This window comes from Danio aesculapii, chromosome 12 (genome assembly GCF_903798145.1).
Source record: "Danio aesculapii chromosome 12, fDanAes4.1, whole genome shotgun sequence".
Taxonomy (NCBI): Eukaryota; Metazoa; Chordata; class Actinopteri; order Cypriniformes; family Danionidae; genus Danio; species Danio aesculapii.
This window is the reverse complement of record NC_079446.1, coordinates 370,852-395,851: the sequence shown is the minus strand read 5'-3', so window position 1 is coordinate 395,851 and position 25,000 is coordinate 370,852. Positions and strand designations below refer to the sequence as shown.

The window sequence follows — 25,000 nt, the reverse complement described above, 5'->3', positions numbered from 1 at the left end:
CTGGTGTTTCTGTGTGGAGTTTGCATGTTCTCCCCGTGTTGGCGTGGGTTTCCTCCGGGTGCTCCGGTTTCCCCTTCAGTCCAAACACATGCGCTATAGGGGAACTGATGAACTGGGCACTGAGCACTGGGTTGCAGCTGGAAGGGCATCCACTGTGTAAAACATATGCTGGAATAGTTGGTGGTTCATTCCACTGTGGAAACCCTAGATTAATAAAGAGACTAAGCCGAAGGAAAATGAATTTTATTAATGTCTACCTCAACCCTAAACCTACCGCTCACAGTCATGTAAAACTATGAATTATTGTTGTACACCGTCACAAGGGTGATGCTGCTATAGTGATGTGAGCATCCTCAGCTGTATCCCTTCTAGACTTCACAGAGCCAATGGGGATTCACTGAATAATGCACTTCGGGGTGTTGAATTATTAGGCCATAATGCACACCTGATGATGAGTAACAGCCCCTTCACCACCTCAGCTCTGCATTATTGTCTATTAAGTCAATGACCTGGAGTCAGTTGCATATTATATAGTATTGTCTGCATTATAAATGAGAGCTAGTGTGCATGTTTTTATTTTTGTATGCTGTTTCCTCCACCTTTTTTGCAGATGAGTTGTGATAGCAGCTTTAGTCTTGTTTTGGTTTATATCTAGGTCATCTTCTGTCCTGCCAACATGTAAGTGGACTCAACTTACGAAGCATCTGCGGCACAAATGCATCAGAAACAGCTTTGATCTGCTGTTATGTCAAAACTTCATGTCCAGTAAATCACGCATGAAACATCTGCTTCTAGTGCGATGACTATTGTGAAAGACCTCGTAATGTGCAGTCTACAATAACAAGCCTATTTTAACAACAAACATATGGATTCTTCAATATCCACCATTTTTATGAACTAAACCGAACACAAATCTGTCTCTCTCTGAGGACTTCAGATATTTCTGATGATTTTCTGTCCTTTCATGGGTTCAAGAAATGGAAATAAGAGAGCAACGATGTCTCATTCACTCCTACACTATAAAACATTTGTAAATGAGCGCTTTCTCAAGTGTTTTGATTCAGGTTTTTATTTTCTCCCGTTTATTTCTGCGTCTGAATTGCATTATGGGATCTTGTTCGGGGAGAACATGCAAACTCCACACAGAAACGCCAACTGACCCAGCCGAGACTCGAACCAGCAACTTTCTTACAGTGAGGCCACAGTGCTAGCCACTGAGCCACCGTGTCGCCGCTATTGTTATTATATATATCCAATATAAATATGCTTTTATTTTAGGTTAATTTTATTTAATTTATGAATCATATTAATTATCGCATATGTGTGTGTGTGTGTGTGTGTGTGTGTGTGTGTGTATGTGTGTGTGTGTGTGTGTGTGTGTGTGTGGTATGGTATGTATTTGCATCTATGTGTGTGTTTGTGTGTATCTGTGTGTTTGTAATTCCCTCTGTGTGTGTGTGCGTGTGTGTACGTATTGCTGTTTATGTGTGTGTATGTGTGCATTTATGTATGTGCATCTTTGTCTGTGTTTCTGCAGCATCTGCGTGTGTTTGAATGTGAAAATCCCTCTGTGCATGTGTGTATATTTATTTGCATGTGTGTGTGTGTACATCCCTCTGTGTGTATGTGAAAATCACCATGTGTGAGTTTTCTCTGTGTACGTGAGGTTTGTGAGGAAGTGTGTGTGTGTGTGTGTGTGTGTATTTGCGTCTGTGTATGTGAGGTTAGTTAGCATATTTGTGTGTGTGCAGTTGTGAAAATCACTGAAGGAGCACTAATGTGTGTGTGTGTGTGTGTGTGTGTGTGTAGCCACGCTCCAGATCTGCTTTGAGTGATTGAGTATGAAGCAGGAATGTGAGCGTCTGCCAGAGGAACTCTGTTTACCGCGGTAAAGACACTGAGGCTGAATGCTGATCACTAATAATGACGATGTGTTCATCTATCGGTTCTGCTCGTGTGTGTGTGTGGGTGCGTGTGTGTGTGTGTTTGCTGTGTGTAAACTATCCTCCTCAAGCTCAAACCTGTAGCATTGTGTCTTTCTGGAGAACATACACACACAGACACCATGTGCACACCCACAGACACACACACACACACACACACACACACACACACACACACACACACACACACACACATATATATATATATATACACAGACACACAAAGACACAGACACACATGCACACACACAAATATACAGTCATACACACACACAGGCACAAATACACAAGCAGATGCGCACACAAAGACACATGCACAAACACAGACACATGAACACACACACACACGTACACACACAGCGACACAGATAAACTGTCGAGTTCAGTTTGAGGACACACACTCGTCTAAGCGTAGAGGAATCTCTTTGATCTTCTGATTGGGCGGTCTCCTCATTAATATGTCCAGAAACATGCATCAGATCCTTCAGAGATCAGACTGGAGTGTTTTTCCTGATGACAGGCGGAGGCCACATGCGCTCCGGCTGCAGCTTCAGCTCTCCGCATCTCTTAGACAGATTTTGAGCATGTTTTGGTAAATGAGCTCACATCTGTTGTTTCATCCAGTAAAGCATCAATGCTCTGGTGCCAATGCCAAGCTGACATGTTGAGTCCTGTTAAACGGAGAATGATTGAAGGATGATTGAGCTTAAAGAATAGAGCGCCCATATGACTGAAGTACTATAGTAATTCAGAGTAAATATTGCAGCGTTTTGGAAGTACTTGATCAATCTGTTGTGTGGTGGTTCTGTAATTGCTGTGGTAATCACTTATTAACATATCAGCTACTAGTCATGTCACCATAGCAACTGCAGAATCACAACAACAGATTAATTACTGTAGTTGTTGTGTTACCATAGCAACTGTAGAATCAGCACAACAGATCAATAACTATAGTTGTGTTACCATAGCAACTATAGAATCAGCACAACAGATGAATTACTATAGTTGATGTGTTACCATAGCAACTGTAGAATCACCGTAACAAATCAGTTACTATAGTTGTTGTGTTACCATATCAACTGCCGAGTCACCACAACAGATCAATTACTGTAGTTGTTGAGTTACCATAGCAACTGTATAATCACAGCAACAGATCAATTACTGTAGTTGATGTGTTACCATAGCAACTGTAGAATCACAGCAACAGATCAGTTACTATAGTTGATGTGTTACCATAGCAACTGTAGAATCACCACAACATATCAATTACTGTAGAATATGTGTTACCATAGCAACTGCCGAGTCACCACAACAGATCAATTACTGTAGTTGTTGAGTTACCATAGCAACTGTATAATCACAGCAACAGATCAATTACTGTAGTTGATGTGTTACCATAGCAACTGTAGAATCACAGCAACAGATCAATAACTGCAGTTGATGTGTTACCATAGCAACTGTAGAATCACCACAACAGATCAGTTACTATAGTTGATGTGTTACCATAGCAACTGTAGAATCACCACAACAGATCAATTACTGTAGAATATGTGTTACCATAGCAACTGCCGAGTCACCACAACAGATCAATTACTGTAGTTGTTCAGTTACCATAGCAACTGTAGAATCACAGCAACAGATCAATAACTGCAGTTGATGTGTTACCATAGCAACTGTAGAATCACCACAATAGACTAATACACGTACTTTACAATAGTATGGCTCAAAAACACTTCAGTGTTTACTATAAGTTACTGTAGTATTTTTTTGGATTGATCAAATCTTTCTAATTCACTACTGTCACACACATTATTACACCTGTTTTATGAGAACTGTTTAATGACAGTCAATAATAATAATAATACACCTCTACGTGTACTTCTGTATCTAAGCATGAGTGTATGGGCTGAGAAAATACAGCTGATGTGTTCAGCAGACGTATAAGAGTCTAAAGCAGCCCTGAAGTTTTTCCTCTGGATTGTAGGCCAGGAGTGCGCGTGACTCCACACACACACACACACACACACACACACACACACACACTCTCTCTCTCTCTCTCTACTTCTTCAGGTTCATCCGCTGCAGACAGAGATGAAGGACCGAGACGAGCTGAAGAAGGCGATGGAGCAGAGTGATCGTCTGCAGAGCCGCGTGCAGCAGCTGGAGGAGGAGAACACTGAGCTGAGCAGGCAGAAGCATGAAGCATTCGTCTGCATGCGTGCTGTGAGTCTACTTCAACTTCCTTATTTATATTGCACATTTGACTGCAGGTTAGGTTGCCCAAAGTGCTTCACACAAGACTTAGAAATGTCAAATAAACAAATAACATGGATATAGAATGACTGATGCCTCACACTACAGAATATTCATGCATCTCAGAGTGCATGGTGTGAGATGCAGCTTTTGTGCAGTTTTGCTCTTAAATGCACATGCATTTCCTTTTAAATTAAATTAGAAATGTTGCCATATCATATATTGTGAAAATCATATTTAAAATAAAACTCTGGGCTCCAAATGAGCCTGTTTCTCTTTACTTGGTATGTTTGGTGATTGTTTGGGCTGTTCTCATGTGTTGATGGATGAGATGTTAACGGTGTCTGTATGTTTTTATGTTCTGCAAAGCAGGAACCTGCTGAAAAACAGCATTCATGCTGAGTCAGGCCTGTTTATCTTTTAATCTTTTCCTGTTTAAAAAATAAATAAATAAATAAAATAAAATAATTTTTTAAAAAAATAATAATAATAAATAAATACATAAATAAATAAATAAATAAATAAATAAATAAATAAATAAAATTGCATGTTTTTTTAAATATGTAATTTAATGCACATTTTATTTATTTGAAATTTAGTGGTAAATCTATTTTAAAATATGCAAATATCTATATCTGTGTCATGACATTAAAAAAAATTAATTAATTGCATTTCATTTATTAAATAAATACAACTTAATTAAATAATAATTAGTAAATGAATTAATCAGTTATAATTAATTAATTAATTTATTTATTTATTTATGCATTTATTAATTAATTAAATTATTTATTTATTTATTTATTTATTTATGCATTTATTAATTAATTAAATAATTTATTTATTCATTTATTTATTCATTTAATTATTTATAATAAATATTTATTTATTTAATTAAAGAATTCATTTATTATAATTAATTAATAATTTTTTGTTGCTTTTAATGTAATAATGCAATAGGGTTTAAATACCTGAGAGCATTTAAAGTTTTTTTTTATTTCTGATTTAATCACGTGCGTTTAATGTAAAATATCCATGATAAATGATTTCACATGTTGTTACCCAATACACATCCACAAATGCATCTCATTTGCATTTCTCCACTTTAATGCACGAGCTTTTCTTTTAAAATATATATTTAAAATCAACTTTAATGCATCTAAAAAGTCCTGCATTTTTATTTGCACCATACTCATATTTCCACCGCTCTCTCAGTCGTCTGGACTCCAGTGCTGTCCTGCTGTTTCATATTAAGGTTATTATTTATTACAGTGCTGCTCGACGGTTTACAGCACGTAATAATATGCTTTCATAGACTGAGTAATTCAGCAAATGTGCTCTGACAGCTGAGACTGTCTCCGACTGCTTTATCTGTAGAAATAGACTGGAGAAATCCGATCTGGTTTTATTGTGATGGAGAGGCAGGAGTGTGTGTGTGTGTGTGTGTGTGTGTGTTTGAGGAGGATCTGCTTGTGTTGCCAGGTCTTGCAGATTTATTCCAGAAAAGAGGAGCATTAGAGCTGATTGCATTAGCAGACGCTTCATTTTCTGATCATCTAGTCTTTACTTTAATAACCTTCTCTCTATTTAGAAATACTGTTATGCAATTATATTTCCAGAATACACAGAACCCGTTTCTGTCTCTAGTCAGACGTGATGATAAAATGCTTAACTCACATTTATTTTACTCCGTCTGTGTTACTCTTCTTTGACACGATGCATCTGGAAAGTGCTTGAAAAAGAGCTTAAATTTGACTGAAGCAGCCTGTATAATGGATGTTGCTGTTTGACCCAGACTGTGAGGGCGTTGATGTCAGAGGTCAGAGGTCAGCGTCTGTATAATGTTGACATGATTGAGTCTGAACGTCAGCTGAAGTGGGTGTTCGGCTGTAAATCACACGTACAGTATGCAGTGCACAGCGAATAAACACACACATGTATTGAGTCTCACCTGTGGAGATTTAATCAGCGCGTGTGTGCCAGTAAACGTCCCGCTTCACCTGTACAGCAGATGGAGGTGTGGGGTGTCTGAACACACACTGTTTTGTCTGCCGATTCATCTAGAAAATGAAGAATAGCAAACACATTACAATAATCGCTCTGTTCTTCTGACGCTCGCAGACATTTTCCAGACTGTAGGCATGCGGGGTTTTCTTTTCAAATTAAAGCCTCCACAGATCACTCCCTGTGACGCTTCTCAGAGATTTCTCTCTAATCTTCATCATCATCATCATCATCATCATCATCATCATCATCATAAGCAGAATATTCCCTCTGCCCTTTTAGTTACTTCATTTTTAAATGCAGATGAAATAATGAATGTATGCAGGCTTATTACTAACAGCTCTATAGGAAGAGGCGGTGTGTGAGTTTTCTGTGTGTTGTTGAGTGAATAGTGAAGGACAGGAGGAGTCCAGCTGTTCTTGCATACACACACACACACACACACGAGCAGGGAAACACTGCACTGTGTGTGTGAGAGATGATGGATGGTGTTTGTCAGGTCTCGTCAGTCTTGCGTTCTCTCTCTGAGGAACAGGAGGATTTGGACTGGGACAGTTTCACCTCCAGCACATTCATACAGGTACAGCACGGGATTAATTCATTCATTAATTAACAGAGCTTAATTCAGGCTTAGTTATTTGTTTGGGTGGATGTTCCTGCCATTTAAAGGGACAGTTCACTCAAAAATGAACTCCTAAAGACATGCTGTTCCTCAAGCTGTTCCAGAGCCTATATTTTTCTGTTATAAAACACTAAAGGAGATATTTTGAAGAATGCTGAAAACGTGTAACCATTGGTTTTAATAATAGGAAAACAAATACTATTGAGATCAATGGCTGTTTTTTTCTTTAGTATATCTTCCTGTTTAGGATATGTTTGTGTTCAACAGAAGAAAGAAACACTAATGGGTTTGGATTAAGTGGAGAATGAGGAGATTATTATTTTGTGTGTGTGTGAACTGTCCCTTTAAATATGGCACTGATATGATAGCCTAAATGATTTGGTTGTTATAGAGTTAGTGCCATTTGTTGTTAAGTGTTTGTGTTTTTCTGGTTCCTGAGTGTATTTTAGTCAGTTGCTAGGTGCACAGTGTTCCCAAGGTGTTGCTATGTTGCAGTTAAAGCATCCTAAGTGTTTTTAGTCAGTTGCTAGGTGCAGAATGTTGCCAAGGTGGTGCTATGTGGTTGTTAAAGCATCCGTGTTTTTAGTCAGTTGCTATGCTGGTGCTAGGTGCACAGTGTTCCCAATGTGTTGCTATGTTGCGTTTAAAGCATCCTGAGTGTATTTTAGTCAGTTGCTATGCAGTTGCTAGGTGCACAGTCTTCCCAAGGTGTTGCTATGTTGCAGTTAAAGCATCCTGTGTGTATTTTAGTGAGTTGCTATGCAGTTGCTAGGTGTAGAGTGTCGCCAAGGTGTTGCTATGTGGCTGTTGAGGCATCCTAAGTGTTTTTAGTCAGTTGCTATGCAGTTGCTAGGTGCAGAGTGTCGCCAAGGTGTTGCTATGTAGTTGTTGAAGCATCTTGAGTGTATTTTAGTCAGTTGCTAGGTGTAGTGTCACCAAGGTGTTGCTACGTGGTTGTTAAAGCATCCTGAGTGTATTTTAGTCAGTTGCTATGCAGTTGCTTGGTGTAGTGTCACCAAGGTGGTGCAATGTGATTGTTAAAGCATCCTGAGTGTATTTTAGTCAGTTGCTATGCAGTTACTAGGTACAGAGTGTTCCCAAGTTGTTACTATGTTGTGGTAAAGCATCCTGAGTGTATTTTAGTCAGTTGCTATGCAGTTACTAGGTGCAGAGTGTTCCCAAGTTGTTACTATGTTGTGGTAAAGCATCCTGAGTTTATTTTAGTCAGTTGCTATGCAGTTGTTAGGTGTAGAGTGTTGCCAAGGTGTTGCTATGTGGTTGTTGAAGTATCCTGAGTGTATTTTGGTCAGTTGCTATGCAGTTGCTAGGTGTAGTGTCGCCAAGGTGTTGCTATGGGGTTGTTAAAGCTTCCTCAGTGTATTTTAGTCAGTTGCTATGCAGTTACTAGGTGCAGAGTGTTCCCAAGGTGTTGCTATGTGGTTGTTGAAGTATCCTGAGTGTATTTTGGTCAGTTGCTATGCAGTTGCTAGGTGTAGTGTCGCCAAGGTGTTGCTATGGGGTTGTTAAAGCTTGCTCAGTGTATTTTAGTCAGTTGCTATGCAGTTACTAGGTGCACAGTGTTCCCAAGGTGTTGCTATGTGGCTGTTGAAGCATTCTGGGTGTATTTAGTTGGTTGCTATGCAGCTGCTAGGTGCAGAGTGTTCCCAAGGTGTTGCTATGTTGCGGTTAAAGCCTTCTAAGTGTATTTTAGTCAGTTGCTATGCAGTTGCTAGGTGCAGAGTGTTCCCAAGGTGTTGCTATGTGGTTGTTAAAGCATTCTAAGTGTATTTTAGTCAGTTGCTATTCATTTGCTAGGTGCAGAGTGTCTCCAAGGCATTGCTCTGTGGTCGTTAATGTATACAGAGTGTATTTTAGTCAGTTGCTAGGTGCAGAGTGTTACCAAGGTGTTGCTATGTTGTGGTTAAAGCATCCAGAGTGTATTTTAGTCTGTTGCTATGCCTTTTCTAGGTGTAGAGTGATACCAAGGAGTTGCTAAGTTTTTGTTAAATGATCTGTGTTCAATTTAGTCAGTTGCTAGGCAGTTGCTAGGTATTAAGTTGTTGCCATGGTGCCAAGCTATGCAGAGGCTAAAGCATACTGAGTGTATTTTAGTCAGTTGCTATGCTGTTGCTAGGTGTAGAGTGTTGCCAAAGTGTTGGTATGTGATTCATAAAGCAACTTAAGTGTTAGTCAGTTGCTATGCAGTTGTTAGGTATTAAGTGGTTGCCAGGGTGTTGCTATGCAGATATTGAAGCATCCTGAATGATTTTTAGTCAGTTGCTATGCAGTTGCTAGGTGCAGAGTGGTTATCATTGATATGGTTACATGACAAGCTATGATTGCTTGTTTGTTGTCAGTTAGCAATATAAAAGTGTTTGAATGTGAAGGTTGGAGATGTTGTTGCCGATGGTTGTCTGGGTGTTATGTGGTTTCTAAAAAATACACATTGATATGTATTGATCTGTAGCTGAAAGTGTTTGCCAGGATATTAAATGGTTAATAAGGAGTTCAGAATGATCTGTCATTGGTTGCTAGGCGTTACAAGAGCTCAATCCAACTATGAAATTTCCTGGATAGTGCTCAGGGGCTCTTGCTTCAAACTAAGCCTGTTTTTTCTTTCAAGTCTGGTATTTTACGATCCGCCAGGTGTAAATCACAGCGGAGCCTTTGCAGACACCAGTAATTATAGATTGCAGGGACATCTGTGAAATGTGTTTTATCTCAAAATTACTTAGCATTTACTTTTCACTCAGAAATTGCTTGTAAATTTCATTGTTATTTACAAAGTAATGGGAGGTATCATTGTAAAAAATAATCATAAATTAGCAGCTTTTCATATTTAGTGATTCAGGTTTTTATTTTCTCCAGTTTATTTCTGCTTCTGAATTGCATTATGGGATCTTGATCTTCCTTCCAACAACGTTAAGCCTTGAAAAGAGTTTAAAAGTGTCTTTTCTGCTCATGTGTGATAGTCTGCAGTGCTTTATTGTGTGTGTTGGTGTTGTATATTACTCTACAGAAACCTTGTAATAAACTGCAGCACATCTTCTGTTATTTTACAGACTCATTTCTCTAGATATTATTTCTTAGTCGTTTAAAATAACATATAAAATGTCAATAAAAGTCACTTTGTTAAACTGTAGAGTTGAATTTTCAGGACAGAGCAGAGATCAACATCCCATAATGCAAATCACAGCATAAACACATGTATTAAACACAGAAACTGTTCATTAAGGGATATTTTTGCAGTGTACATTAATCTAAGTGTTTTTTGTAAGTCAAACAGTAACTCAACCCTCAAGCTCATGCCATTGGACGGTTGGGCTTCTATGCAACACCCTCATATTAACGTGTTTCCAGCTCGATGCACTCATCTAGACACTTCCAGCAGAGCTCTTGATGTCCTGTCGGGACTAGTTTGATAAATGATCCTCCTGTTTGAAGGAAGATCGTCTCGTCTGCTGGATACGGGTCTGTGTTTTCTGCTGTTTTCCTTTTCTCCTTCCTCTTCATATCCCTGCTCTCCTACTTTTCTCTGGTTCTCGAGGTTCCTGAGTATGTTATAGTCAGTTGCTATGCAGTTGCTGTAAGTGCAGAGTGTCGCCGAGGTGTTGCTATGTGGTGTTGAAGCATCCTGAGTGCATTTTCAGTTGCTAGGTGCACAGTGTTGCTAAAGTGTTGCCAAGTAGTTGTTAAAGCATCTTGAATGGATTTTAGTCAGTTGCTATGCAGTTGCTAGGTTCGGAGTGTTGCTAAGGAGTTGCTAAGTAGTTGTTAAATGATTCTGAATGTGTTTTAGTCTGTTGCTAGGTGCAGAGTGTTGCAGAGGTGTTGCCATTTGGTATTTAAGAATTTTGAGTGTATTTTAGTCAGTTTCAGTGCTGTTGCTAGGTGCAGAGCGTTGCTAAGGAGTTGCTAAGCAGTTGTAAAAGCATTCTAAATGTATTTCGGTCAGTTGCTATGCAGTTGCTAGGTATTAAGCTGTTGCCATGGTGTAGCTACGCAGAGGTTAAAGCATATTTAGTTTATTTTAGTCAGTTGCTATGCAGTTGCTAGGTGAAGAGTGTCGCCAAGGCGTTGCTATGTGGCTGTTGAAGCATCCTGAAAGTATTTTAGTCAGTTGCTATGCAGTTGCTAGGTGCAGTGTTGCTAAGGAGTTGCTAAGTAGTTGTTAAATGATTCTGAATGTATTTTAGTCTGTTGCTATGCTGTTGCTAGGTGCAGAGTGTTGCTAAGGAGTTGCTTAGCAGCTGTTAAAGCATTCTGAATGTATTTTAGTCAGTTGCTATGCTGTTGCTTGGTGCAGTCTTTCTAAGGAGTTGCTAAGCAGATATTAAGGCATCTTGGATTTATTTTAGTCTGTTGCTGTGCAGTTGCTAGGTGCAGTGTGTTGCCAAGGTGTTGCCATAAGGTGTTTAAGCATCTTGAGTGTATTTTAGTCAGTTGCTATGCAGTTGCTAGGTGCAGAGTGTTGCCGTGTGTGTGTGTGTGTGTGTGTGTGTGTGTGTTCTCATGTGTGTGTTCTCCTCAGTGTATGTGTGTGTGTGTTCTCCTCAGTGTATGTGTGTGTGTGTTCTCCTCAGTGTATGTGTGTGTGTGTTCTCCTCAGTGTATGTGTGTGTGTGTGTTCTCCTCAGTGTATGTGTGTGTGTGTTCTCCTCAGTGTATGTGTGTGTGTGTTCTCCTCAGTGTATGTGTGTGTGTGTTCTCCTCATGTTTATGTGTGTGTGTGTGTTCTCCTCTGTTTGTCAGGAGCAGCAGAGCCTCCAGCAGGCTGAGCAGCGGTGTGAGCGTCTGCAGCTGCAGGTGTGTGTCCTCCTCGTGTCTGTGTGTGTATGTTCTCCTCATGCATGTATGCGTGTTCTTCTGATGTGTGTGTGTGTGTGTGTGTGCGCGTGCAGGTTTGTGTGCTGCAGGAGCGTCTGGAGGATTCTGAAGGCTCCTCAGCTCAGCTTCTCTCCCAGAGACAGAGACTGGAGTCTGAGTGCTGTGAGCTGCGCAGAGACCTGGAGGAGCTGGAGAACACACACACCTTCGTGGAGAACCAGCGGCAGGTACCATTGAACACACAAGCACACACACACACTTGTCACATACATTCATCGTCTGAATGTATTTAATAACGATGAATCTCACCTGTTGAACTCTAGTAGGTTTTTAGTAAAGCAGCAGAGATGTTGAGAAACGTGCGCTCAGTCTGTGTGTTTGTTAGTGTATTTCTGCCTTGTAATTACAGCGCACACACATATACATACACTACACACACACACACACACACACACACACACACACACACACACACACACATATGTGACTCGTATTCAGTTTAAAGTGACATTTAAAGGCTTCACTAGGGTAATTAGGGTAAAGTTAGGGTAATTAGGCAAGTCATTGTATAATGATGGTTTATTCTGGAGACAATCCAACACTAATATTGCTGAAGGGGGCTAATAATATTGAGCTTAATATGGCTTTAAAACTATTAAAAACTGCTTTTATTCTAGCTGAAATAAAACAAATAAGACTTTCTCCAGAAGAACAAATATTAGAGGAAATACTGTGAGAAACTCCTCAATCTGAGAAACAGCATCTGGGGAATATTTGAGAAAGAGTTATAAATAACTGTGACTGTAAATGTGTTGCTCAGACTGATGTAGTGTGTTCAGTCCTCAGACGCGGCGCTGAAGAAACTCTCGGAGGATCTGGAGCAGAAGAACGAGCTGCTGCTGAAACTGCAGACAGAGAAGCAGAAACTGCTGGAGCTCGGACAGGTGAGAGGCTCAGAAATTCACATGGTGTGTAAATGTAACTGTAAATGCTCCCACAGATTGCAATGACATTCACTCACCGGCCACTTTATTAGGTACACCTGTCCAACTGCTCATTAACACAAATGTCTAATCAGCCAATCACATGGCAGCAGCTCACTGCATTTAGGCATGTAGACATGGTCAAGACGATCTGCTGCAGGTCAAAGTGAGCATCAGAATGGGGAAGAAAGGGGATTTAAGAGACGCTGAACGTGGCATGGTTGTTGCTGCCAGACGGGCTGCTCTGAGTATTTCAGAAACTGCTGATCTACTGGGATTTTCACGCACAACCATCTCTAGGGTTTACAGAGAATGGTCCGACAAAGAGGAAATATCCAGTGAGCGGCAGTTCTATGGGCAGCAGTTCTTTGAGTCCCGGCTGGGTCAGTGTGTGTTTCTGTGTGGAGTTTGCATGTTCTCCCCGTGTTGGTGTGGGTTTCCTCCGGGTGCTCCGGTTTCCCCCACAGTCCAAACACATGCGCCATAGGGGAATTGATGAACTACATTGGCCGCAGTGTATGAGTGTGTGTGTGTGTGTGTGTGTGTGGCTGTTTTCCAGGCTGGAAGAGCGTCCCCTGCATAAAACATGTGCTGGATAAGTTGGAGGTTCATTCCGCTGTGGAAACCCCTGATTAATAAAGGGATTAAGCCAAAGAAAAAATGAATGAATGAATGAATGAATAGTTCAGCTCGAAAGCTCCAGAAGTGTGTGTTTATCCTCTGCAAAACTCTGCAGTCATGTGTCCGAGTGTGCAGAAGATGTCCTTGTAAATGTAACTCTGGAATTTCGTGTCTTGTAAGTGAGACTGTGTTTCAGTGAGTGCAGTAGTCCTGCCGTTGCAGTGATGTCTTGTATTTACTGTTTTGCTCTTGTGATGGCAATGTTTTTCTAATAGTTGCGTCTTCATTTCTCAGATTTGTTATTGTTGTTTACGTTGTCTTGCTGATTTACTCTGAGCCTTTAAATGGAGGATTTCTGCATTTCTGATCTACTAAAGCCCAGTCCATTAGGCCAGTTTGAGTTTAGTTGAGCTCAGACGCTGCAGAAGTGTGTGCGTGTGTGTGCGTGTGTGTGCGTGTGTGTGTGTGTACGTGTGTGTGTGCGTGTGTGTGTGCGTGTGTGTGTGTGTGCATGTGTGTGTGCGTGTGCGTGTGCGTGTGTGTGTGTGTGTGTGTGTGTGTGTGTGTGTGTGTGTGTGTGTGTGTGTGTGTGTGTGTGCGTGCAGCAGATGTGAACAGTAGCAGCTGATGTGTGTGTGTGATTTACTGCCGCTGGGATTGAGCTGCTCTGAGGAGCTTTCAGACGTCTGAGATCTTCATTCTCCATCTGTAGTGTACTATGCTGTACTGTACTATACTGTACTGTACTGTACTTTACTGTGCTTTACTTTGTTCTACTGTACTGTACTGTGCTTTACTTTACTCTGCTTTACTGTACTTTACTGTACTATACTGTGCTTTGCTGTACTTTGCTCTACTGGACTTTATTGTACTTTACTGTACTTTACTCTGCTTTACTCTGCTTTACTCTGCTCTTCTGTGTTTTGCTGTGCTCTACTGTACTGTACTCTTCTACTTTACTGTTATTTACTGTACTTTACTCTGCTTTACTGTGTTGTCTACTGTATTTGTGCAGCAGGCCATTGAGGATCTGCAGTGTGAAGAGGAGAAGGTGAACCTGCTGACCAGAGAGAAAGCCCAGCTCCAGCTGCAGGCCGAGGACGTGCGTATGATCATCAGTTACTGATCAACAGCTTACTGTCATTCAACTCCTTACACCAAACACAGACCAACAGGAGTCCTAATGTCTAGATTTACATCAGCAGAAATATTTTATACCAAAGTGAAAACTATATTTACCCCATTCTCAGATTATTGTGCCTTTAAAAAAAAAACAGGGTTGACATCTTCTCTTTTACTCTTGTGCAAAATAATCGTGTGTGTGTGTGTGTGTGTGTGTGTGTGTGTGTGTGTGTGTGTGTGTGTGTGTGTGTGTGTGTGTGTGTGTGTGTGTGTGTGTGTGTGTGTGTGTGTGTGTAGCTGGAGTTTGCGCTGGAGCAGGAGAGGAGACAGAGGACGGACTGGGAGAGAAGCAGACGGAGGCCGAACGGAGAAACCAAGAAAAACACGGAAAACCTGCCGGAGATGAGCCGCATGCGGAGCAGTCTGGAGGACATGATCAAGAGGTCAAATAAAACACTCACTGCAGAATAATGCTTGCTTACTTACAGCTTCTGTCCTGTTTCTAGTCCAAATATCTAAACATTCCTAAACCAACAAGCATTTACTAGACAAGCAGAACATATAGTGTTGTTTTCAGAAATAATGAGTCAAAATGAAGAGAGTTTTTATTTAAAGCAAACTAAATAATCTGACAAAGGGGGAAAGAAAATGAACTTATTTCAGAGCAAAAACAAGTTTATTTTCCTTACCTCTTTTTATATAATATTTAAAAATATGATTATTAAATATGTTAATATTTTGATTATAATATGTTTAGAACTAGAAACAGGACAAGAACATTTTTTGCAGCAGTTTATGAGAAATAAATTAATGAATTAAGAAGATTATTGCTAGAAATAAACCAAATCATCTGCCATTGCAGTTAGATAATATAACTAGCGGGATTTCATGAAAAGCGTGATGTGCACTGCAAAAAAAAAGATTGGCCAGACTTTATTATAAGGTACAATTCTCATTATTACTGTAATAATGCATTAACTAAGCTTTTAGCTCAGTGAAGTATTACACTGCTGCTTATTAGGGTAGCAGTTTTTGGTTAACATTGCAAAAAATACTTTTCTTACAGTTTTTGTCTTGTTTCTAATAATAAAAACTGCCGGTATATAATAAAACAACTCTGTTTAGAATTATTTATAATTAGTCATTACAATTCTATAAATGTATTAATAAAGACAAAACAAACCTTATACTGTATTGTAAAGACTGTTAGAGCAACATGTATAACAGTGTTATAAATACTTACTAGTAATACTTACATTTTGTTAATGCACATGTTCAGAACACATTATAGATGATTTATAAATATGAATCAGTCAGTCATTATTGTATTTATAAAGATGCAGTTAGGATTTTTGTCTTGTTTCTAGTACAAATATCAAAAAATTCCTAAATCAGGAAGAATTTCAAGACAAATAAAAGATGTGGTCTTGTTTTCAGAAATGAGAATTTTAACAGGAAAATCTCTGAAAACACGACGATATGTTTTACTTTTCTCAAACATGCTCCTTGATTTAAGAAAGTGTGGATATTTGGACTAGAAACAAGACTAAAACTCATTTTTCCAAAACACGAAAGCATTTTTCCAGTGAAATGGCTGATGAAGCCTGTACAGATGAAACTCTGAGCTGAGCTGAGAAATGGAGGTTTATCAGGAAAGCAGATGTGTTCTCCTCTATAAGATGATTCTGAATGTGCTCAGAGCTTCATGTTTAGGCCTGCTAATCTGCAAAACACTGAATATTCTGGAGAAAACAAAAGCAGCTGTTTCACCGAGGTCTTGATAGGATGAACAAGAACAGGAGATTGTCATAAATATGCCGTTCTTATCATTTCTTTCTCCTTTATTTAATGATAAAAGGTCAAAAACAGACACTCCAGGAAATAAATCAGAAATGCTCAATATGCACTGGACTTCTGAGGCACTTTTATTTTTATACTTACATTGGTTAGACTAGCTAGCATAGATTATATATATATATATATATATATATATATATATATATATATATATATATATATATATATATATATATATATATATATATATATATATATATATATAGTTAAAAAAACCTGACATTTTATCATCATTTACTCTCCCTACATTTGTTTAAATCCTTTATTATTTCTTCTGTTAAACATGTTGGAAACTGGTAACCATTGACTTCTATGACTTGACCTCTAGTATTTGTTCTTCCTGCTAATGAAGTCAATGGTTACCAGTTTTCAGCTTTCTTTAAAATATCTTCTTTCATTCATTCATTAATAATGAATAATAATTTAAGCTGAAAAACCTGGAAAAAACACTGGTTTATGCCAAACTTCCCTCTGTCAGCGTTTGGCGCTGTGACTGTGACTCAATATTGGCATGTAGATGTCTTCAGGAGAGGAATCTCATCGAACCTGTGAATTTTCAGGCAGATCAGACATTGTGTGGCTGAGTTATAAGTGCTTCCTCCTCCATGGCGATACACAGAAACTTCCTGTTGGGTTTGAGATTTCGCTCCAAGAGACTTTTTTGTAGGTTTTGGCATGTTTGATGTGTGCCAGTTTTCATACGTGTGCGTGAAACGTCGCTCGGGGGCCAAAAGTGCATAGGTGGCGCTGTTGAGTCATTTTGCCACGCCCACTTCTGAAACCTATAACCAATGTAAATTTTCCCCACTTTGGTGCGTGTGCGAAGTTTCATGAGTTTTCGAGCATGTTTACACCCTCAAAAATGTGATGCAATCCGGAGAAGAAGCAGAAACAGAGCATTTCCAATAGGGCCTACACAGCGTTGGTGCTCGATCCATAATAATAAGCAGCAGATTCTTCATGAAAATATAAAAATTTATTCATTTTTTCCAAATTTTGCAGTCATTTTATTTAAAATAGTCACCAAAACTCAAGGTAAGCTTTCTTTTTCTGCTGTTAAAATTCTGCCTGGGTCATTTTTCACCCATAAATCATTTAAAATAACAACAGCATACGGTTTAATACATGTAATAAATTCTCCCGCTGGATGATTGACTGGCACGTTTAATAAGCAGAGACACGGGTGATGTTTACGGGTGAGCTGCTCTTCAGTGTTCAGGCTTTCAGCTGTGACATTTACATCATTACACTGAACTCGACTGTGTTAAGCTGCTTTGACACACAAGACATGAGATATGAGTTGAATTGACTGTAGAGGAGGGCTGTAAATGATGTCAGTTTCTCCGTCTGTCTCCTGTCAGGAAAGATGTAGAAATAAACAACACCAGCAGCCTTCTGGAGGCCGAGGAGCTGCTGAACGCAAACCTGCAGAAGAAAAGCAAAGAGCTGCAGGTGAGACGCTTACTGTATATACCTGTCTGAGAGCGCTGGAGGACACTGAACACACTCAACACACTGCAAAACATGCTGTACTTAGAGATTCGCTCATGTTTCTAGGCCAAATATCTCAAAATTCTCAAATTATGAAGCATTTTCAAGTAAAATATCGTCTTGTTTTCGAAAAGCGATGAGTCAAAATGAAGTGAGATTTTCCTTGAAGCAAGCTAAATAATCTGACAATGAGGTGAGCAGAATGATCTGATGCCAACGCAAAAACAAGATTATTTTTATTAGTTATTGACTATTTGTGTAGTTCATTATCATCATATATTGAGCTGTTGAATATCTGCGTATGTCTGTAGGCAGGATCTGCTTTAAGTGCACTGTGTAGGGCTCTGGAGTGAGTGATATATTGAGCTCCAGATCATGTTGGAGGCATGTTAAAGCTGTTGAAGAGTGATGTTAGTTTAACCTCTGTCAGGATCCATGTCAAACCCAGGATTCTGAGTGGATCATTCAGCTGAGGGAACACAGAGTGTCCCAGGAATGCAAACATGTTTTGAGAAATGTGTGTTATTTGTGGGAGAATGAAGTGCTGAATAACCCGGGAGATTCTTTAGTTCATCTTCTTGTAAAATGTGAAAGTTCTGTGAGCAAACATTAGTTTCTCAAAGGGAAAGTTCACACAAGAAGGAAAATTCTGCCATCATAATGGTTGAGTTCACTACCTGGTAAATTAGATGTGTGTTTTGTTGCGTTCACTACAAACAGTAGTCACCTTGACAGATGTTTTGTTAAGTTCACTACATAGTCAATTTGATGTTTGTTTTCTTGAGGTCACTACATAGCCACCTTTATGTATGTTAGTGGGGTTTTGTCAAGCTCACTACATAGTCAACTTGATGTATGTTTTGTTGAGTTATCTATATAGTCACCTTGATGTATATTAGTGAAGTTTTTTCAAGTTCACTACATAGTTAACTTGATGTATGTTTTGTTGAATTTACTACATAGTCACCTTGATGTATGTTAGTGTAGTTTTGTCAAGTTCACTGCATAGTCAACTTGATGTATGTTTTGTTGAGTTCACTAGATAGTCACCTTGATGTATGTTAGTGTAGTTTTGTCAAGTTCAATGTGTTGCCACCTTGATGCATGTTTAGTTGCGTTATCTAATATAGTCACCTTGATGTATGTTAGTGGGGTTTTGTCAAGTTCACTACAAAGTCAACTTGATGTTTGTTTTCTTGAGTTCACTACATAGCCACCTTTATGTATGTTAGTGTGGTTTTGTCTAGTTTGCCACATAGTCAATTTGATGTATGTTTTGTTGAGTTCACTACATAGTCACCTTCATGTATGTTAGTGGGGTTTTGTCAAGTTCACTACATAGTCAATTTGATGTATGTTTTGTTGAGTTGACTATAGTCTCCTTGATGCATGTTTAGTTGAGTTCCCTACATAATCACCTAGATGTATGTTTGTGGGTTTAGTGGGGAATGCAAAGTTTTGTAGTACAATTTAAAGTTTTGTGTGTAATGTAACACAAAAGCCACAGGATGCCAAGTTTTGATCAGGAATGCAAAGTTTTGAGGAACAATTTCAAACTTTGATGATGGAACAGTTTTCTGCAGGAATGTAAAGGTTTTTGCAGGAGTGTGAAGTTTTCTGCAGGATTGTAAAGGTTTGTGCAGGAGTGTGAAGTTTTGTGTGGGAACACTAATGTTTTGTAAATGTATTTGTAAGGTCCAGTCAGTCTACTGGTGGACGAAGGTTCACTGCATGTTTGGTCTTTCCAGTGCACAATGTTGATTTACTCTAAACTTAACCCATTTCTGACTCCAGTTTTAGTATGAGGTGGTTTAGACCATTAATATGTTTATCCTCATTTTATCTGACTCCATTTATAAAACATTGATCAGATTATTTTGTTTTCTTTAATATTATTTTAGATTGTGATTAAATATTCTCTTCGATTCGTTATTGTATATTATTCTCGATCATTCGGATTCCTACAACATTCTGAGTCTTTTACCAGCCGAGTATACAATCTCTTAAACACAAGCATGTCAGTCTTGTTCACTAAACAGAGGCGATTAACCGCTATCCCCTTAGATAAGCTTTTACAGTCTAAATATACATGAATTAATGCCAATGTGTTAGTCGGAGAGAACATCGTATATCATGCCACGTTGCTCTTTCTACTGTGTTTAAGTCCGTTACTAACATGTACAGTGGCTTGTGGTGTTATGGACTTAATGTAATCTACTAGAGATAATAACACGAACTCTGTTGGAATAATTCAAAACAGAACAGTTTATTAGTCAGCTAAATGTGTATTATGCCAATTCATTCAGTCAATTCATAAACGATCAATACAAGACATCAGATGATCAAAGATAGATCCAAGATTAAAAGATGCAGACCTGACCCCTAAATACACATAGAGTGGAAAATGAAGATCCACGCTACGGGCTGATCTGGATAACAGAATCACACTGAACATTTAAAAACTTTCCCTTAGGTATTCAATCCACGAATCTCCTTGAGGAAAGGGCTGTGTTGAGTTTCTGCCTGTAGGAAAGGCAGACCCTTCACAGTGGTTCAACAGAGACCTGAAGTTATATATCTATTATTGTGATTGTCTATTTCTGAGGGAATGAGACCATCGTACCAGTCACACGGAGACATTTCAAATGATATCAAACATGACAGATGAAGTGACTTAGATTATTATAGAACATTCATATTTTAAAATGACCATTCAGTGTGAGTAGAGTGAAAAGGGGCTGAGTGACCAAGGGGTGTTTCGGGAGATGTTTCAAATGTAAATGGAGGAAAGGAGGGGAGCTAGTTTTCCTGCATTCCCACCTGGTGTGTTGTGGAGCCGATCGTCTCTGTGTTTTCAGCTCATATTTGAATTGTCAAACACATCAAAGTATTTGTGGTATCTCAAGTCTTACATATTTTATATGGAAAATTAATCAAACCTGTAATGTAAATCCAGATTGTATTTTTCCTAAGCTTCTCCGAGAGGTTGTAGATGGACGAGACAGCAGACAGCTTCTCCACTGGAGTGTGTTCAGAAAACACAGACGCTCTTTGTCTTGATAGCGATGCTGAAAACTGATCTGTGTGTTGGTGAGGGCGGACATGTTTTCACATTCAGCGGATCACCCAAAGCCAGCTTTATGAGTCCGTCTGCACATTAATTACAGCGCAGGTGCAGACAAACTCAGAGGAGCCGCTGTTAGTCTGCGCAGGTGAAATGTTGACTGCTAGTCAGATGGCCAGATTTCTGATTTAATAATGCACGTCAGTCAAACACAAGTAACAGCATGATGAGCATGTTGTGTTTGCCCAATGGCATGTGGATACAGTCAATCAAACAGTCCAGCTTTATTAGTCAGTTTCCATAATGATTCTTTTTTATCTTCAGTTAAATATATTTTGTGTCTTGTTTCTAGTCCAAATATCTGAAAATACTTCAATCAACAAGTATTTTCTAGATGAGCACAAAATATTGTCTTGTAAATAATATCTATAGCCTATAGATGTAGAAAACTGCATTATTAGCTCATTTGTTTACATTACTATAGTTGTTGTGTTACCATAGCAACTGCACAACTGCCACAACAGATCAATTACTATAGTTGTAGAGTTACCATAGCAACTGTAGAATCACCACAACAATCAATTGCTATAGTTGCTGTTACCATAGCGACTGTAGAATCACCACAACAATCAATTACATTCGTTGCTGATACCACAGTAACTGTAGAATCACCCCAAATATCAATTATAGTTGTTGTTACCATAGCGACTGTAGAATCACCACAACAAATCGATTACTGTAGTTGTTACCATAGCAACTGTGGAATCACCACAACATTCCAATTGCTGTAGTTGTTGTGTTACCATAGCAACTGTAGAATCATTACAGCAGATCCATTACTATAGTTGTTGTGTTTCCATAGCAACTATAGAATGACCACAACAAAAAAATACTATATTTGTTACCATAGCAACTGTAGAATCACCACAACAAACAATTACTATAGTTGTAACCATAGCAACTGTGGAATCACCACAACATACCAATTACTGTAGTTGTTGTGTTACCATAGCAACTGTAGAATCACCACAACAGATCAATTACTGTAGTTGTTGTGTTTCCATAGCAACTGTAGAATCACCACAACAAAACAATTACTATAGTTGTTACCACAGCAACTGTGGAATCACCACAACAGATCAATAGTTGTTGTGTTACCATAGTAACTGTAGAATCAGCACAACAGATCAGTTCCTGTAGTTGTTGTGTTACCATAGTAACTGTAGAATCAGCACAACAGATCAGTTCCTGTAGTTGTTGTGTTACCATAGTAACTGTAGAATCACCACAACAGATAAATTCCTGTAGTTGTTGTGTTACCATAGCAACTGTAGAATCACAGCAACAGATCAATAACTGCAGTTGTTGTGTTACCATAGCAACTGCAGAATCACCACAACAGATGAGTTCAAGTGCTTTACTTTAGTATGATTCAAAAACACTACAGTATTTACTATAAATTACTCAATCAACAAATTTCAATCAAGAAGCATTTTCTAGATGAGCACAAAATATTGTCTTGCTTTCAGAAATAATGAGTCAAAATAAAGGGAGTTTCCCCTAAAATAAGCAGTTTAAAATAGCTTTTTAAAGGAAAAATCACCTAATTTTGACTCATTATTTCAACACAAAAATATCTAAAAGAAAAAGAAGCTTTTGCAGTGTGTAAGGATTTATCGTGACTAGATGCATACATAATAAAAGACTGTACACCATATATGTGCATGCATTTAGATAGTTTTATGTTGTACAAAATGCTACGTATACATAATATAAACTTTAAAAATAAAGTGTATACTATTTATATTCTTCATATACTATATATTTAGATAGACTTATAATTCTATTATAGAGTAGTTTATCATATAAGCATTAAATACGCATTTCTATAAATGTATATACTATATGGATGTGCATGTTTGTATATACTCTCGCAAGATAATTATGTAAATTCAGACTTAATTAACTGTTTAAAGCACTAAAAGTAATAACAAAACAGTCAGTCAGTGTGTAGAAGAGAACAGATTTACTCAACACTGGCTTTGGCAAACGCTGTAATCAATTGTTTAAATGTGTGTATGATGTTGAACACATGACGTGTGGGGACTTGTCCAAGTGAAGACGTGACAAAAGACCCTTGAAAACACAGTTATAGTGTGTGCACATCGTGACGCTCTCTGATTTATGTTAGTGGGGTTTTGTTGAGTTCACCACAGAGCCACCGAGAGATTTGCGGTTGCTTTTCTTGAGAGTTTGGTTTTATTATCACTACACTTGGGTTGGTTTTAGGGTTAATTTGAGGCACTCAGTTGTGATGGTGAAGGTATGCGTGTGTGTGTGTGTGTGTGTGTGTGTGTGTGTGTTTGTGTGGTGGCATGTGTGTGCACTCTCTGTGAGTGTGTTTGTGCATGGGTATTTTTGTGTGTGTGCTCTCTCAGATTGGGTGTTTGTGTGTGTGTGTGTGTGTGTGTGTGTGCATGTGTGGCTGCTTGTGCGTGCGATCTGTCAGTTTGTGTGTGTGTATCCTTGTGCGTATGTGTGTGCTCTCTTCAGAGTGTGTGTCAGTGAGTATGTGTATGCGTGTGTGTATGTTTTTTGTGCATGCGGTTGTGTGTGTGTCAGTGTGAAGGGGGTGTGGATTTCTCTCAGTCTTCAGAGGTGTGTGTGTGTGTGTGTCAGTCTGTGTTTGCTCTGCTGCTGTGTGTTCATGGCTGTTCTCTCCGCTGAAGTCCTCCGCTGGCATGTGAGTTTCTTCTGTCTTTCAGTAGTGTGTGTGTGTGTGTGTGTGTGTGTGTGTGTGTGTGTGTGTGTGTGTGTGTCTCAGGCCTCCAGGTTGTGAATATCTCTGTAATAGATCTGAGGATGTTGTATGAGTGTGTGATTGTCCTCCAGCGATTCTCTCACAGAGACTTCCTCCTCATGACAGTATGGAGATCAGCAGTCAGATGTAGAGTTATAAATGCAGTAATGTGCCTGGAGTCTGGGAGATGATGAATCCATCAGTTTTCCCACTCAGTGTCTGTCAGCGCTTCACGTCTCCTGTTCTTCCCTCTCACTCAGATTTAAAACATCATAGGTTTTCTTCCTCAGTGCATTTCTACATTCTTGACTCAGGATATGTTTACTGGAGATGCTCAATTTTCTGATGTTGCATGGATTTATTTGTGGAAATACCAAAACTGCATTGCATGGGTCAAAATTGTTGATTTTTTAATGCCAAAAAGCATTATCATATGAAGTAAAGATCATGTCCTATGAAGATATTTTTTAAATTTACATATAACATTATAGATTCCTAAACTATTCTGTGTTAATGAATGCTCCAGCATACTGTAGCATTAACTATACTTTACATTACATTAACTGATACATAGCAATGTTTTTACTACAGTAAACTGTGGTGTGTTGTGGAATAATATAGCCTATAGTTGTAGAAAACGCATTATTAGCTCATTTGTTTACATTACTATAGTTGTTGTGTTACCATAGCAACTGCAGAACTGCCACAACAGAACAATTACTATAGTTGTAGAGTTACCATAGCAACTGTAGAATCACCACAACAATCAATTGCTATAGTTGCTGTTACCATGGCGACTGTAGAATCACCACAACAATCAATTACATTCGTTGCTGATAACACAGTAACTGTAGAATCACCCCAAATATCAATTATAGTTGTTGTTACCATAGCGACTGTAGAATCACCACAACAAATCAATTACTGTAGTTGTTACCATAGCAACTGTGGAATCACTGCAACATACCAATTGCTGTAGTTGTTGTGTTACCATAGCAACTGTAGAATCATTACAGCAGATCCATTACTATAGTTGTTGTGTTTCCATAGCAACTGTAGAATGACCACAACAAAAAAATACTATATTTGTTACCATAGCAACTGTGGAATCACCACAACATAACAGTTACTCTAGTTGTTGTCTTATCATAGCAACTGTAGAATCACCACAACAAACAATTACTGTAGTTGTTGTGTTTCCATAGCAACTGTAGAATCACCACAACAAAACAATTACTATAGTTGTAACCATAGCAACTGTGGAATCACCACAACAGATCAATTACTGTAGTTGTTGTGTTTCCATAGCAACTGTAGAATCACCACAACAAAACAATTACTATAGTTGTTACCACAGCAACTGTAGAATCACCACAACAGATCAATTACTGTAGTTGTTGTGTTACCATAGTA

General features: G+C 38.7%; 1 protein-coding gene across 3 annotated transcripts in view; it reads left to right on the top strand.

The window, feature by feature from the left end:
* Positions 1-25,000, top strand: part of LOC130238284 (myosin-16-like) — a 44,441-nt gene that overhangs the window by 1,827 nt on the left and 17,614 nt on the right. The window contains exons 2-8 of one of the 3 annotated variants that reach the window (XM_056469241.1): positions 4,014-4,166; positions 11,575-11,628; positions 11,724-11,876; positions 12,489-12,593; positions 14,269-14,355; positions 14,673-14,818; positions 17,594-17,684. In XM_056469241.1, coding sequence (XP_056325216.1) covers positions 4,014-4,166; positions 11,575-11,628; positions 11,724-11,876; positions 12,489-12,593; positions 14,269-14,355; positions 14,673-14,818; positions 17,594-17,684 — 789 coding nt within the window. Of the gene's footprint in view, positions 1-4,013; positions 4,167-6,643; positions 6,781-11,574; positions 11,629-11,723; positions 11,877-12,488; positions 12,594-14,268; positions 14,356-14,672; positions 14,819-17,593; positions 17,685-25,000 lie in introns of those variants that run through there. The other 2 variants (XM_056469242.1, XM_056469243.1) reach the window with 2 other exon arrangements.